This window comes from Podarcis bocagei (assembly GCF_964188305.1).
Source record: "Podarcis bocagei genome assembly, chromosome: 11".
Lineage (NCBI taxonomy): Eukaryota > Metazoa > Chordata > Lepidosauria > Squamata > Lacertidae > Podarcis > Podarcis bocagei.
Window position 1 is genome coordinate 54,417,631 of NC_138136.1, and position 17,375 is coordinate 54,435,005.

At 47.2% G+C, this 17,375-nt stretch overlaps 1 protein-coding gene across 2 annotated transcripts in view; it reads left to right on the forward strand.

Moving 5' to 3' along the window:
- MEX3C (mex-3 RNA binding family member C) overlaps positions 1-17,375 on the forward strand; it is a 121,992-nt gene that overhangs the window by 82,935 nt on the left and 21,682 nt on the right. The window contains exon 2 of one of the 2 annotated variants that reach the window (XM_081212741.1): positions 8,472-9,918. In XM_081212741.1, the coding sequence (XP_081068867.1) occupies positions 8,493-9,918 (1,426 nt within the window). In that variant the 5' untranslated portion in view covers positions 8,472-8,492. Of the gene's footprint in view, positions 1-8,457; positions 9,919-17,375 lie in introns of those variants that run through there. The other variant, XM_081212742.1, reaches the window with a different exon arrangement.

Here is a 17,375-nt window from a genome sequence, read left to right on the forward strand (position 1 = left end):
TCAGATAGTTGTTTATTTCCTTGACATCTGATGGAAGGGCATTCCACAGGGCGGGCACCACTACCGAGAAGGCCCTCTGCCTGCTTCCCTGCAACCTCACTTATCACAGTGAGGGAACCACCAGAAGGCCCTTGGAGCTGGACCTCAGTGTCCAGGCTGAACAATGAGGTGAAGATGCTCCTTCACGTATACTAGGCTGAGTCCATTTAGGGCTTTAAAGGTCAGCAGCAACACTTTGAATTGTGCTCAGAAACATACTGGGAGCCAATGTACGTCTTTCAGGACCAGTGTTATATGGTCTCGGTGGCCACTCCCAGTCACCAGTCTAGCATTCCACATCATTGGCACAGACTGTCCAGGTTTTCACACAGGGATCTCTCCCAGCCCTACCTGAAGATGCCAAGGGTTGAACCTGACTTCACTCTGCCCTCCCAAATCTCAGAGGTGATGACCACAAACGGCAGTACAGTGGTGCCTCGCAAGACGAAATTAATTCGTTCCGCAAGTTTTTTCCCATAGGAATGCATTGAAAATCAATTAATGCGTTCCTATGGAAACCGCCTTCAGACCAGGTCCGGGGACAGTCTGTCCCCCGACCTCTTCTGAAGGCTGGGGGGGGACAAGGGCTTTTCTTCCCACCCCCAGCATTTTAAAAAACCCCGGGACAGCGGAGGACTTCTCCGCTGTCCGGGGCGATCTTAAAATGCTGGCGGGCGGCATTTTAAAATCGCCCGGGACAGCGGAGGACTTCTCCGCTGTCCGGGGCGATGTAAAAGCCCCTGGGAAGGCAGGCAGGGGGGACAAAGACTTTTGCCCCCCGCCCGCCTTCAGAAGAGGTCCTGGACCTCTTCTGAAGGCGGGCGGGGGGCGAAAGTCTTTGCTCCTCACCGCCTGCCTTCCAAAGCCGTCCGGGACAGTGGAGAAACGTGCTGCCTTTCTCCGCTCTCCCGGGAAGGCAGGCAGGGGGGAGCAAAGACTTTCACCCCCCGCCCGCCTTCAGAAGAGGTCCTGGACCTCTTCTGAAGGCGGTCGGGGGGCGAAAGTCTTTGCTCCCCCCCCCGCCTGCCTTCAAAAGCCGTCTGCGATAGCGGGAAGCGCTTCCCTGCTATCCCGGACTGCTTTTAAAATGCTGGTGGTGGGGAGCAAAGCCTTTCGGCTCCCGCCGGCCTTCCTGGACCTCTTCCGAAGGCCGGAGGGGGGGAAAGGCTTTGCTCCCCACCACCAGCATTTAAAAGAGGTCCCCGGAGATTTCCCTATGGGCTTTCTTCTTGCGAAGCAAGCCCATAGGGAAGTTCGTCTTGCGAAGCGCCTCCAAAACAGAAAACCCTTTCGTCTTGTGGGTTTTCCGTCTTGCGAGGCATTCGTCTTGCGAGGTACCACTGTATTTACCTGAAAGCTCTCCTTCCTCCACGTACTACATACTTGGTTGTTGACCCATAACTAATTATGGATGGTCCATGAGGACAATGGGGCACTGCCCCACCAACCTCAGCCAGCTTCCACCTATCCTGCCTTCATGTTTGCAACCAGTCCAGAGTGGGGAGCACAGACGATCAGCTTCCTCTTCCTTGGTCTTCCATTGTAGAACTCAGCTTGAAGAAGAACAGGAGCTAAATGAGAATTTGTAAGTTCTCTGGCTCCATCTGCTATTGGTCTTGTCTGCCTTCTATCTTAACAGTTCCAATAGACACCAGCCACCACAGACCATAACTATGGAACTGAAGGCCAAACCACCCATTATGCTCTACGGATAGCATGAAGCTACATCTGTTTTTTCCTTCAGTTACAGGCCAATGGGGCAGTTGTTACTAGGATTATTCATTTACAAAAAAAACCCCCACAAAAACCTATTTCTATACTGCTGTAGCATTGTGTGTGTGTGTCACATCACACAGTGGTTTACAGCAATATAAAAACGAAAACCACACAGTAAAATCACAAAAAGTTAAAAGCAAAAGAATTTAAAACAGACCATTGTGAGTGATGTGCTCTTCATCGCCTGCATAGGCCTGGCAGAATAGAAAAAGTTTTCAGATGTTTAAAAGCTGGCACAGAATGACCTTCCCTCAATGTCCCAGGGTGGGTTACAGCATTAAAGCACAATATTAAAAACATATAGATAAGGAAAGGCACTAGCAAAGTTTGTCCTTCTATCGGAAGAGTTACCAAAGTAGGTAATGGTGCAAACTATCAAGCATTGTCCAGCAGCACTAAACATTTTTAAAAGAACACAAACATGGCCTGGATATTTATTTTAGGTAAATATTGTCAGAGCTGGGCTCTAAGAGCCTGTTCCATGGGCCTACTGACTTTCCTGATTAACCAGTAAGCTTTTATAATCTGCAATTAAATTTTTAATGGATTAGCCATGCAGATGAATCAATTAAATTCCAGGACCTCCAGCTGAGTATTATTTTAGACTGTTAACAGTCTGCAAAGATTTATAAATGAGAGACTCCAGGTCATCTGAGGCTAGTTATGGAGGCAGATCACATAATCCTGGCCTCCTAAATACTTGTGGACGTTTCCCAGGATTCCCAATGTGCTCCTAACAGCTGCATTCTCCCCTTGAGAAACTAAACAGCCTTCGGCTGTTGCAGCAGGGCTTTAAATGCAAACAAATTTAGAGCAGTTATACAATAGGGAGTCACAAGTGGCAACTGCAACAAAATGCTGCAGTCTGTTCTCCCCCCCCCCCCAAAAAAGCATGCTTCTGCTCAGGATGCCAGCAAGCCATTTCCTCCCAGCAAGGCATTCCACTCCCCTTTCAAAAACAGTTCAGTTAGGACTAAGCATGCTCAGCAGCCTCTGCAACCTGGAGAGGGGGCGTAACAGCCTTTGGGGTTTCGTTTTTACTGCTTTTCCTTTTGTAGTTCTGCAAACCATAGTATTCCCCCAGAAGCATGGGAATATCTCTTTCCCAATGGCCCCATTTTGACTCCAGGCCTGTTGGCACTCAGCAGCTGAGCTCAGTATTAGATGGAGTGATAGAAATAGCTACTCTCTCCAGTCAACCATGGAGAAAGCAGGTTTTTCCTATGAAGAGCTATTGTGTTCCTTTGGTGTCTTAAGTTATTGCCTTGACCTTCTGTCGTGTGTGTGTGTGTGTGTGTGCGTTTTACCCTTTCTTAAGTCCTTCCCCCAACAATTCATGTGCTTCTTAGAGACCAGTTAGTTATGACTTCAACAGCCAGACTTCTTTTATGCACTTAAAAATATACATCCTGTTTTCTCTCCAAAAGGCGGCCTTGAAATGAGTTACAAGAATGCCTTTGATGTTCTGCCAGGTTGTGGGGAGTGTGTCTGTATACATGTGTTTATAATTTTAAGGGACGTGTAAGTTGAGTTGTTTATGTGCATTCACAGCCAGCCATGGTGCACATTCACCAGGCCACGTACAGAATGGGCACATGAGCTATTCACAAAGATGGAATGTTGTACATTCTCCGGTCATTATGCATAATCCCCAACTGGAGAATGTGCATATATCAACTGAATTTTGTACATTCTCTGGACATTTCAGATACAGATATATACCCACCCACCACAAACAAGTGAAAAGCTGAAAAGATGAGCATCCCAGCTGGAGTAAAGGGAAATAGGGAGAGATATAGGCAAACAGAAAAAGGAATAACAGATGAGGGGAGAGAGAGAGACTGTCATTGTCCAAGGCAACTAAGCACACTTCTATTTATTCTGTTGTGTCAACATTTGTTTCATTTCAGCAGAGCCTCAAGAGGCAAATTCTAATGAGCAGAAGAGCCCTGCCGGATCAGGCCCATCAAGTCCAGCACCCTGTTCTCACGGTGGCCAAGCCCATAAGGAGGACCCACCTATGATTCCTACCAAACGGTAATACTAAATGGAACCATGCCTTTGTGTTTTGTGCAGATAGCAAAGCACATATCTAGCTTTATATCTTTTTCTCTGAAAGTGCTAGGACAGACACACCCTCAGTCCAACTATCAAGTTTAGGACCGAATAGTCTTTCCATGGCCACTCATGCTCCAAGGCAGCTTCTGTCCATTGGACAGTGCCCATGACATCACAGCATGCCTTCTTGAACCCACTGTCATTTCAAAAAGCTTTCACTCCTTTTTTTTTTTACCTATCTTCTAATCCCTCCTTCCCCCATTATGTAGGGATAGCATTAAAGAATTGGTCAAAGTGATGCAAATGCTTCTTCCTTCAACACCATCCTATTTCCTGGTAACATGCAAAGCCCTCCTGAATTCTGTGGGGATTCTACTTAACTTTCTTATTCATGTAAAAGCCCACATTTGTGGAACTGGCAAACCACTTAAGCTAGGACAGTGGGGCGTTCTGAAATCCACAGTCCAGTCCTATTTGATGTACTCAACAACACCATAACATCCCAATTTCCACTGAGATACATTGGCACAGAAATCACTACACCCCTTCCGAACCCGTCCTCACTATTTAATAGCAAAACAATCCTTAGAATTAGGCTATTAGTCTTATTGATGTCAGTGGGGCTAAAAGCCTTCTTAAGTGGTTTGTGGGTGTCAGCCAGGATGACTCAAAAGCATATTTGCAGAGCTTCAGGCATGCAGGAAACATAAGACGCGTAGCAAAGGCAATATGTGTGTCATCCTAACTGTTTTATATCACATAAAGTTTGAATAAATATTTATTTTCCAGGGGAAAATGATGAAGGTTGGCTTAAAATAGAGCCTTGCAGATAGTCTGGAAATAGTCTAAGCTCACACCATATTGGGATTTCTCCATAAAGCATGTGTCCACAGGAAAAGGATGAAAAATTCAGTCTTCTATGACCTACTTTCCCCTCTAATATTCTCCTATGTAACAGTAACTTTAAAAAAAGGCTGTGGAACAAGTTAACAAGGGAGGTTGTGTGATACTTATCACTGGAAGACTTAAAAAAACTAAACTGGATAAACAGCTCCTATCGGAGAGCTAAGGTGTACTTCTTCTACCCTCACAGTTTAAAAACACATCATCAGCTCAAACTTTGTTAATTGTAAAATTATTCAGAATGTTGCAACTCCCAAATTGAGCAGCAGACTCAAGTTGCCAGCCTAAGTAATAGGCCCTCAGACTCACATTTCTTCTCAACTCTTGTCTCCCAGTACTGTATACATTTGCATAAGGCGAAATGGAAAGTGGTTTTTTGGGGGGGGGTTGAGTGGAGACATTTTCAATCATGTTGCTTGAGGTGCCTTCTCCCTTGGACCCATAAGCACTACCTTCCCATTGGCAGCATTCAGATATTGGTTCAAACAGACCACTCCATTAATGGTAGCTGCTTGAAAACGCTAGCTTCATGCAAGCTGTTCTAAGTGGAAAATAATTTGTCTGAAGTAGCCACCACTCATGAACATGAAATTTATTACGGTCAGAGACCAGCTTCTGAAACACAAATGGAACTACAATCCCAAAAGCAAAACAAACATTTAAAACAATAGCAACCACTCTAAATCACCAGTTTTCAAACATTGTTGGCTTCTCCACTGTGGAATGCCACGTTTGCCATGAAACCTCTGTGTACTGCAGAGGACGTGGGGCATATTCTAGGGTAGAGCTTTGGAGTCTGAGTTGACCCATGTGCTCCTGATACCCCCCCTGCACACTGCAGAGGAAGATCAAGATTGGTTCACAACCTGTCCTTTGAAGAAGCTTGCCTGCCATTACTGATCTCCTCAAGGAACCCTTTTTACGTTTGAAGAATCCCAACGGTCCCTAAAACAAAGTCTTAAAAACCACTGCTGTGGTACAGATATATGGAGAACACTGTAAGCCAGGCTTCCTCAACCTTGGTCCGCCAGATATTTATGGCCTACAACTCCCATTATCCCTAGCTAGCAGGACCAGCCGTCAGGGATGATGGGAATTGTAGTCTCAAAACATCTGGCGGGCCAAGGTAGAGGAAGCCTGCAGTGTAAGCAATTTGCTGGCGACAGTTTTACTTCTCCTTTACATCTGCAAATGGGGCAGTGGATGGGCTGGATCATTGCCTTGTCTCAGTAATGGAATGGATGAGAGCTAACAAAGTGAGGCTCAATCCAGAGAAGACTGAGGCATTCTTAGTGGGCGGTAGGATTGCCACCTTTGTCCGGGCAAAATACAGGACAGGCTGGGGTGGTTGGGGATGTGATCTCCCCCCCCCAAAAAAATATATGTTGCGAAGTGACTTCAAAGCAACCCATTACAATCTATTTCAGCCTAACAGGATGACCCCTCTGGAATTTGTCACATACACGTGCACATGAATTTGTAAATCCTTCTGTGCTTGGCTACCCAGAGCTTAAAGACATGACCTCTCACACACTCTTTCAAACATGCATTTGGAGAGGATGCCTAACTTGGCATGCACACACACACACACAGGGGCAGAGACGACCTGTAATACATGACAAAAGTGTATCAATGCAGGACATAGCATTTTCCACTGAAATACGGGACAATCCTGTATTATAAAGGACAGGTGGCAACCCTAGTGGACCGTTCCCTAGATCAGCTAGATGGGATGTTGTCTGCTCTTGATGCGGTTACACTCCCTCTGAAGGTGCAGAAATGTAGCACCTATTATCTGGACAGGGATAGCCTAACTTCTGTCACCTATGCTCTGATAACCTATAGGTTAGATTACTGCAATGTGTTATACATGGGGCTGCCTCTGAAGGTGGTTTGGAAACTTCAGCTGCTGCAGAAATTGGTGGCCAGGTTGCGCACCTAACACTTGTTGTGTTAGGAATCCACATCATCTGGCCTTTTAGTTTTCCTTTTGTTTTCGCTAGTTTGAACATATTACAACAATCCTGGCCTGACTACACCAGCTGCCTGTGCCAGTTAAGTTTCCAAGCCCAATTCCAAGTGCTGGTTTTAGTGTTGTTGTTGTTGTTTAGTCGTTTAGTCGTGTCCGACTCTTCGTGACCCCATGGACCAGAGCACGCCAGGCACTTCTGTCCTCCACTGCCTCCCGCAGTTTGATCAAACTCATGCTGGTAGCTTCAAGAACACCATCCAACCATCTCATTCTCTGTCGTCCCCTTCTCCTTGTGCCCTCCATCTTTCCCAACATCAGGGTCTTTTCCAGGGAGTCTTCTCTTCTCATGAGGTGGCCAAAGTATTGGAGCCTCAGCTTCACGATCTGTCCTTCCAGTGAGCACTCAGGGCTGATTTCCTTCAGAATGGATAGGTTTGATCTTCTTGCAGTCCATGGGACTCTCAAGAGTCTCCTCCAGCACCATAATTCAAAAGCATCAATTCTTCGGCGATCAGCCTTCTTTATGGTCCAGCTCTCACTTCCATACATCACTACTGGGAAAACCATGGCTTTTACTGGTGGTTTTAGTGTATAAAGCCTTAAATGGCTCAGGACTGCCTCTCCCCATATGAATGGATCCTACGGTCATCCTGAGGACCTTCTTTGTGTGCCTCATTTCTGCAGTGACTCCCCACTCGTGGAATGTTCTCCCCAGGGCGGCTCGCCTGGCACTTTCATTATATATCATCACATAAACAGGCCTTGAACTGATTAAACATTCTATGGCCTTTTTAGATGGTGGGGGTGTTCTATTATGCATTTTGTGTTGTGAGCCACCCTGGGATATTCAGATGGAGGATGGTTTACAAATTAAATAAAGACGGAAGACATTTCTCCTTTCTGCCACTTTTAAGAAACCTGATGGTGAGCAGCTGAAAATTGACAAGGGGTAACTTAGCCCCAGCCTGCAAAAGGCAACTTGGCCTGCTCACCCAAGAAACCTTTTCCAGGCAATTCTCCAGGAAGCACTGTAAACCAAAAAAAACCCAGAAACCTTTTTCTTTTGGAGAAAGAAATTCACATGCGCTTTTGCAGATTTTCAGCAGAAGCTTGTTCTGGAAGGAACTGGGCAAGTTCCCCACACTCCCTCTCTTTTGTCAGGGCTGGTGCCACCACCCTGCCATTTATTAAAAAGGAGGCTCGGGCTTTCCTGGGTGGAAGCCATGCCTTTGATCTGGGGAAGCTTCTGGGGGCGCGAGACTTGAAAAAAAAAGTAAATAAAGTTGTGCGCGCGCAGGTGCGTGCATTCTGTGCATGTTCAGAGGCACGCTTGTGTGTGAACCTGTCGAATTATTATTATTATTATTATTTAAAAATGGCATATAATCTCTGGACGGGCGCCCATCCTTTGTCTCCTGCTCCTCCCTCGCCTCACAGCGGCTCCTGCCCTTCAACCTTCCCTCCCTCAGGCGCCTCTGCCTTTCTCCCTCTTCCCTCCGTTCCTCTTCCCACGCGGGATGAGGGAGGGAAGCGGGAAGCTGACCGAAGGCCGGGGTGAGTGAGGGGTTGGGCCAGGCCAGGCCGCGGAGGGCAAGCAGGGCAAGGCCTCGGCTCACCCGGCCGGCGCCGCCGCCTCAGCCTCCCTCCCGCCCCCGTCACAATACCCGCCCGGCCGACCCAACAATCCTGCGGGGCCTGGCGGCGAGATTGGGCCCGAGGCGAGCGAGGGCGGGCGGGCGCGTGGATGGTGTCTGAGGAGACCAGAGGGCAGGAGGGAGAAGAGCAGCAGGAGGCGCCGCCGCCGCCGCCCTCTCCGCAAACGCCGCCGCCGCCGCCGCTTCTTCTCGCCCCGCGCCCCTTTGCCCGTCCAGGCGCGGCCGCCGGAGCAGCCGCTTTCCCCCCCTCCACCTCCGCCGCCTCCTCCTGCGGCCGCGGCAGCAGCCACCGCCTTCCCGGGGCCCTGCCCAAGCGCCGGCTGCTGCTGCGGTTGCTGAGCCGCCGCTGCCACCACCCAATCGCCCGGCTGGGGGAGCGGCGCGGGGCGGGGCTGGAGCTGCCTGGGCCGCCGCCGCCTGCGGCCGCCGCCGCCGCTGCTGCTGGAGGAGCCGGCGGGGGGAAGCCGCCATGGAACAAAAGAAGCGCTGAGCCGAGCGGCGGCCGTGGCGGCGGCACCACCGTCGTCGCCGCCGCCGCTCCTGCTGCCAGCGCCTCGCCTCAAGCCCCGCAAGAGGCGGAGGAGGAAGAAGAAGAAGAGGAGGAGGAGGAAGAGGAGGAGGAGGCCGTCGTCCTCGCCGCCGCCGCGGGAGAGCCGGCAGCAGCAGCAGCAGCATGTCGCCCAGGAGGGCCCAGTAGCCCCAGCGCGTCGCCCCTTCCTCCTCTTCCTTCTTCTCCGCCCGCTGCTGCTGCCGGCGGCCTTGCCGAGGCCATGCCGAGCGGCAGCGCCTCGCCGTCGCCTCAGGAGGAGCCGCCCGAGCTGGTGGGGCTGCTGCTGCCGCCTAGGCCACCGCCGGGCCTGCTGCTCCACTATCACCACCATCACCCGCTGCTGCTGCCGCCGCCGCCGCCTTCGCCGCCGCTGCTGAGGGAACGCCTGGCCGGCCTGGGCCTGGGCGAGGCGGCGCCCGTTCCGTCGCTGGAGCGCCCCGAGGAGGAAGAGGAGGGCGGCGGCGAGGAGGAGGAGGCGGCGGCCCCCGAGGGCGGCGGCGACCTGGAGCTGGACTTGGAGGAGCCGCCTGACGAGGAGGACGACGACCGAGGAGGAGGCGGCGGCGGAGAGGACTTGCTGCTGGAGCCCGGCGGTGGCGGCGTCCCGGCGGCCTCCCTCCTGCTGCTGCCGCCGCCGCCGCCGGCCTTGCCCCCCGGGCTGGGCTCGGTCATGCTGCCGCCGCCCCTCTCCGCCGGCTCGGCCTTCGAGGCCCAGGAGGCGGCGCTCGGCGGGGCGCTGTACGGGCCCGGCGACGATGCCCACCACGGCGGCGTGATGGCGGCGATGCTCTCGCAGGGCTACGGGCCGCCCGGAGGAGGTGTGGCGGCGGCGGCGGCCGGGATCCCTCCGGTGCCGGCCTTGAACGGCGAGCAGGCGGCGCTGCTGAGGAGGAAGAGCGTCAACACCACCGAGTGCGTGCCGGTGCCCAGCTCCGAGCATGTGGCCGAGATTGTGGGGCGGCAGGGTGAGTGCTTCGGGGGTGGGGAGGAGAGCAGGAGGAGGCCTTGGGGGTGGGGGAGGCTGAGTAGATCGGGGATCGGGACCCCGAAATCAGGTGGGCGCTGGGGAAGGAAGAGGAGAGGCTGGTGCGTGGGGGGCGGGGATCTGGATAAACTGGGTTCGGGCGAGGGCTCCCTAATCATTATTATTGCCATTGTTGGAGGCTGCCCTGTTCTCTTGTGCATGGGAAGCACGAGGGGGGCGGGCGGGTAGCATGGCCCATTGAATGCACACACACGAAATTTGCACGAGGCCAGGGAAGCCAAGGGTAAGTGCAATGGGATACTGGGAAGGGCTGGGCCCGATGGAATGGGATGCACGCCGGGTGGCTTGGAGCGAAGGCGAAGTTCCGGGGTGGGTCAGGGGACCCCCGGGCATTCGGAGCAGGAGGAAGTCGGGTCTGAACCTTGGGATTGCCAGGATGCCAGGTGGGGGTAATGGGGAGGAGGGGGAAATTGTCTGGAGGATAAGGGGTTTGGACTCGGGCAATGCAGGATCATAGCTGTCAACTTGTGAGGAATCCTATTCAGAATAAGGGAATTTCCCTTTTAAAAAGGGGTAAGTTGACAGCTATACGCAGGATTGACATGTGCTGGAAGTTGGGAAGACCTCTTGGTTTTGGAACTTGGGGGTTGAGATTGGTAGGTGCCCTGCCCGGTTACAGGGTTGCTGAATGGGTTACCTTGGTGGTAGGGGGGGGGGTAATACCAACAGGTGGGTGAAGAAGTGGCCTTCCGAAATGTGGGGTGCTTTCTGGTGTTCCTGTGACCTGTAGAGAAAGGGAAGCTGCGCAAGAGTTATGAGCTGGATTGGGAAGGAAAGGTCCAAGGTATTTTAAAACTAAATGTAGGAGGCCTTTGGACAGGCCTGGGCATGTTCCACAGAAAGCATGAGCAGATTTGTGTGACTTAAGTTTTCACAGACAGTAACAACTTAGTTGTATGGGTGGTAGAACTGAGTAGGGCCTGTGGGATTTGTTTTTTATTAAGAACAGACACTTAGAAAGAATGTTTGCTTCCATTAAGTGGGGATGGGAATACTGTATACTGCTCGTAAAGAAAGGATCAGAGATCTTTCAGGAAGCGTTATTTTGGAGAAGACGAATAGAACATTTATCGCAGGTAGAACTGTGCACAAAGTCTTATTGTTGCAGAGTTTGGAATGGATGATATCAAAGCCTGGTGTTAGGAAAAACTTTCTAAGTAAGCATAACTTAGCAGTGGAAAAGATTGCCTGGGGTGTGGTGGAATCTCCACCCTTCAGGCCAGGGGGAGGTTAGGAAAGAATTGAGTTGGGATAGGTGATGAATTCAATGCCTGGGGCAGGGAAGAGGCATGAATATTGAGATGACTTCCTGGTAGAAAGCTGGTGTGATGTTAAGAGTACTGGGGAGACCAGAGTTCAGTCCCCAACTTGGTCATGTAGCTCACTTAATGATGCGCTTGTCCCATTGTGAGAATAGGTCCCATTTTCCTTTGGAAAGATAGACATGTAATGTGGTGTGAGGCCATTGCTAATATACACAAGCACCTTATAGCCTGTGGTAAAGTACTCCTACCACAATAAAGGGCTTCTTCAGTTGTATGATTCTGAGAGTTCTTTCAATGAAAGATTTGATATATCTTAACTGCATGCTATGTGGTGATTTGCAGGGATACACTTGGGAAGATGCTGTTTTGTTGCTGTAGGTGGTCTGTAATGCTGTCAGTGGTAATATAAGTGTGGGAAGGGAGAACTCTGGCGACAGATCTACTGGAATATAATAATTTATAGTTGAAGGGTTGGCATAATCCAAGCTGGTGCAGTATCAGGGGTGGGTTAGAAGTTAATTAGCAGAACCCCTTTGTAAAGCAACATGCAAATAAAGATTAGGCGCAGCCAATTTTTCCACAGCTTGTGCTTTCCTTGTCCCCTTCCTCTCCCATCTACAGTGTAGAGTACTGTATTCCAAGTTTCATAAAAGCACAAAAACAAACTAGTTGAATTAATGCCACTCATCCTTTCCCATTCTCTGTCAGTTAATTGTCAGTCGCTTTCCTGTCACCCCTCCTCCTCTTCAGAGTTATCCCCCATCTGTCCTTTTTTGTCTGGGAGCACAATAACCTGAAGTTGGTGGGAAGGCGTATTCAAGGACACAACAAAAGCGCCAGGCTGGTGTGACCTGTGAAGCAATAAATAAAAAGCTGAAGCAGACATAGCTGGCTTTGCAGATGCAAGGATAGGCATCATTTGCTGCTGTAAATTTTAAGTGTCTATCTTTTCCCCCAGAAAACTTGATTTTGTTGTTTTTAAAAACTTTAGCTCTGATTATAACTGAATATGAAACCTATTAGCCTCAGGCCAGATGCTGCCACCAGGCTTTTAACTACCTCTGTTAGCAGTCAACTGACTTGTTAGGGACTGACTCAGATGAGCAAAGTTATGCTACTGTGACTTTTACTTTGACATGCTTCCCTTTGTGCTGAATCAGGCCATAAATAAAAAGAAATGGGTTTTACAGTAAACAGATTTAAGGAGGGAATACATGTATTGTTTCATGTTTGCCTGGCCAATGTCTCCAGTTCTCCAGCTTCTGCTTTCTGCTGTTGCTTCTACCAAGTACCCTGTTTTTCAGTTTGTGCTTGTCTGATAAGGACATGACTTGTGATGTCATAAAATCAAGTTATCACTTCCTTGTGGATGGTGTGGTCAGTGATAAAAGCATTTCCATTAAACCAAAGTACTATATAGCATGTGATTTTATTTTTTTATTTTTTTATTTGATAAACTCTTCAAAAGTTTGGCTGTCTCTTGTGTTTTAAAAGTATTTTTAGTCAATCATTGTGCTTCTTAACTGATTGATCAGCTACTTTAAATTTGGTTAATTTGCATATTATTTATGATGCTGAAAGTCATTTATTATTTAATAAACGGAACTTATTGCTCATTATTAGAAAATATTAACAATCCTCTTTCCCTGTATTTCATTCCATGTCACAATAACATTCCAGAACCAACAGCTTTTCTGCTTCAGGCTAGATAACCTTTTAAAGATTACTCATGTGATGTACTTATTCAGTAGGGCAAATTGGACTATACTTTCCTCCTACCCGTGTCCATCATGTGGAGAGGAGACTGGCCCACTGACCTTCATCTCTAGCATCCTCAGCTGTCCATGTGGGAAAATTCAAATATATCCAGCACTCGTGGTGGGGATCCTCCTGCCCACAGGCTTAATTATGCTTGGCCAAGCCATGCCCACCTGCCATACACCTAACTTCATATGTTGTCAGGTATGGGCAGATAAAGGCACAGTGGGGCTGCAAGGACATCAGCTGATCAGCGGGACTTGCATAGTCCTGTGCATGAAAGCTCAATAATCAGCTGATTGTTGGAGCTTGCAGAGCACAGGGTTAAGGCTTCCATGCTCATGCTATGCAAAAACTGGTCATTGTGATGCCAGCTGATTGACAGGTGGATAGCCCTGTCCACCTGTCTAACTTAGCCCTCAAGGCTGTGGGAGGTAAGAAGCCCATCAGCCAGCCAAATCTTGTTCCCACTTATGTCCTAAATCAGGCACGTCCAACAGGTAGATAGTGATCTACCGGTAGATCACTGGACGTCTGTGGTAGATCACTAGACAATCACTGGCTTCCCCCAAAGAATTTCAACATTTAAACCGCCCTGCACCCCCAAAAATGGGGCTTTCGTCCTCACTTAAAAAGCTCAACAACCTTGACCTGAACCCCAAAAAAGGGGGCAGATCACTGCCAGTCTTTAATTCTGTGAATAGATCACAGTCTCTTGGGAGTTGGCCACCCCTGTCCTAAATCATCCTTCCACAACCTAGTGTATTTTAGACTGAAACTCCCATCATCCCCACCCAGTGGTGGGAAATAATGGTAGTTATAGTCTTAAAAGATCTGGAGGGCATCCAGAAGGGAGCACTTATCTTATGTGCATAAAATTCAACATGTGTAAGTCGAATCTTGTAATCAGTTTATTGACAAAATCTGCTGATGAATAATATACACTTTTAGCTTGCGCACATAAGAAATTATGCACTTAGATAGTATCTGAACATGACATCCCCATGGTTAGGGGCATCAGGGACTAAGTAGAGAGAGCATGCATGCTTATGCTTCTCTCCACGTAATAGACTGCCTTTGGGGGCATGTAGTCCTGTGGATTTTATTACCTTGGTAACTGGCAAAGGAGAACACTATTTAGAGATTAGAGCTGACATGGAAGTCTATTTTAAATCTCAGAAGCAGATCATAGAATTGAAGAGTTGGAAGGGATCCGAGGGGTCATCTAGTCGAGCCCTCTTCAATGCAGAAATCACAGCTAAAGAATCTTTGACAGATAGCCATCCAACCGCTGAAGGAGGAGAGTGTACCACCTTCCGATGTAGACATCAAACGGCTCTTATAATCATGTTTTTTCGGAATCTCCTCTCTTGTTACTTGAATCCATTGGTTTGGGTTCTACCCTTTGGAACAGGAGAAAACAAGCTTGCACCATCTTCCATGTGACAGCCCTTCAGATATTTGAAGATGGCTTTGGAACAGGAGGGAGACAAATTGAAATTGCAGAGTTTTGAAAAATTAAAAAACAAAGTGCGAGACTGGCTTCATTATTATCAAATAATGGAGGCATACAATTTGGACAAAAAAATTGGATTCCAGGTGGAAAAATCAAAATTGGAAACAACTGTTAGAACCCAAAACAAAGATTTTGTCAAGGATGTATAACTTGCTGTTGAAATGGAATACTCAGGATGAAACTGTGAAATCTATGATTAAATGGGCACAAGATGTTGGACATAACATTATGATGGCTGACTGGGAACAGTTATGGACCACAGGTATGAAGTTCACGGCATGTAATGCCTTAAGAGAGAATATTATGAAAATGATATACAGGTGGTACATGACCCCAGTCAAGCTTGCAAAAATTTATCACTTGCCCGACAATAAATGTTGGAAATGTAAAGAAACTGAAGGTACATTCTTTCACCTTTGGTGGACGTGCCCAAGGATTAAGGCTTTCTGGGAGATGATTTATAATGAAATGAAAAAGGTATTTAAATATACCTTCCTGAAGAAACCAGAGGCCTTTCTCCTGGGCATAGTCGGCCAATTGGTGTTAAAGAAGGATAGAACTTTTTTATGTACACCACAACAGCAGCAAGAATACTTATTGCAAAGTACTGGAAGACACAAGATTTACCCACTCTGGAAGAATGGCAGATGAAGGTGATGGACTATATGGAATTGGCGGAAATGACTGGCAGAATCCGAGACCAGGGAGAAGAGTCAGTGGAAGAAGATTGGAAAAAGTTTAAAGACTATTTACAGAAATATTGTAAAATTAATGAATGTTAGAATGATGCTGGATAGAAATTAAGTGGTTTTTAGCTGTAACACTATAAGGGAATATGAAAAATGGATTACTAATAGGTAAAAATTTAATGTTGCAATATTTTAAGATTAAAGATTAGGATAAATAAAGAGGGGAAGGATTTGCTGAACTAACAAACTGAACTGGAATACAAAAAAGGGAGGCGTGAAGAGGTCCGGGAAACAAGCTAATGAAAAATAAGTAATGGAAAGATTGAGTTGTTTTTAACTGTTTTTTATTTTGTATTTTCTTTCTTTTCTTTTTTCATTTTGTAATATTTTGAAAATTTTAATAAATATCTTTTTAAAAAAAAAGATGGCTATCCTATCCTATAACCTCTTGGTATTATCTTCTCCAGGCTAATCATGCCCAACTCCCTCGACCATTCCTCATAATGCTTGGTTTGCAGGCCCTTAATTATCTTGGTTGCCCTTCTTTGCATACATTCTAGCTTGTCAATATCTTCCTTAAACTCCGATGCCCAGAATTAGATGTAATTCCCTAAAAGGCTTTATTGAAGTAATAATATTTTTTAAAAACCCATTACAAACTATATGTTAAATAAATAGCTGTCCCATCGTTTCTTATATGACTTAGGTTGAAGTTTCTTGGGTGCCTGCTTTTTATTTTCATGTTTATGACAAAAAGGCTCTTCTGCTCTCAAATTTATGCCCTATCTACTCTAGATTCTTTATTTATAGCTGTCCTGAGGATCTTACTACATTGCACAAAAGCAGGAAATCATACTTTCAAAGAAGAAAAATGCATTTTTAAATGTGGACCTTTTATACAAACAAAAGCAGAAGAAATGTGTTGGAGTGTTCGCAGTTACTCCTTTTAAGAGAATCGCAGTCATTAGAGAATTTAAGAAATTGTGTGACCATTTACAGTGCAATCATGACTCCTACATACAGCACATCCCCACTATTCCAGCTGGTATATTTTTGACCCCGGCTGAGCTCTTCTTAAGCTGGCGACATAACTTGGCACATTTGCTTAGACTGCCTGTGTTCAAGCCATACTGGCACAAATCAAAGTGGTGGGGGGGGGGGAGAGAGAGAGAGAGATTAGGGCAAAAAGGGTTGCGTCAAGTGTGGGAAATGAGTGTGCTAGGGTGGGGAGAGGTATAAAACAACTTCATCCTGACTCCATTCACTGATCCTGCCCACCTGTTTGGTGTAATATACACCACCAAAATACAAGTGTAACTAAAATTCATCCTATAGGCATCAATGGAAGGGCAGAAAATGAAGGTTTACAGTTCCACCTATATACACCATACGCACAAGAGAAGTTAGGATGTAGTTAAATTTGCATAGAAGATAGGTTGGATTATCTGCCTCATTAGTATTTCTCTGGAGGCTAGAATCCTATGCACAATTTACTTTGGGTGTAAGTCCCATTGAACTTAAGAGTTGTCTACCTAGAAATAAATTCCTGCATAGGATTGCTTTGCTAGTCCAGTAGCTGTCAAGTAATATCTTCTGCAGCCTGGATTGTAAAATACTAGTTTGTTGATTCTACCAAGAAGTAAGGAAAGAAGTAGCAGCCAATCTAAATACATTGTTTCCCCAATCTCCATTCTCAGTTCATAACAAGTGGTTGAACCACCTTTTCACAGTGAGGCATGAGCTACTGCAAAACAAGCACACTATAGGATCTGTTGCTTGGCATCTGTCATAAAGGTTGGTATGCAAGTTATGTTAACTACCTGCAATTAAATGTTGCAAGATACAATCCTCAAGTGTGGTATATGCTTCTGATATGCTCCTCAATGTTGAACAAGTAGCTCTTCTCCAGAAGTACTTTATCAGGGATTCGGTTCCTCCAAACCAGATTCAGAAAACGTTATTTGCGTAAGAACTGAGTCCTGTTCTGTTTCCCCATCACCACCACCGAAGGCTATTGTTTATTGCAGTTACTTTTCGTACTACATGTTCCTGCTATTTAGTTTCTGATGCCACTACAGAGTCAGCATAGCAAAGAACATGTCATAAATAGATTTGTGACTCCACAAAGAAATTCCTGTTGAAAAAAAAA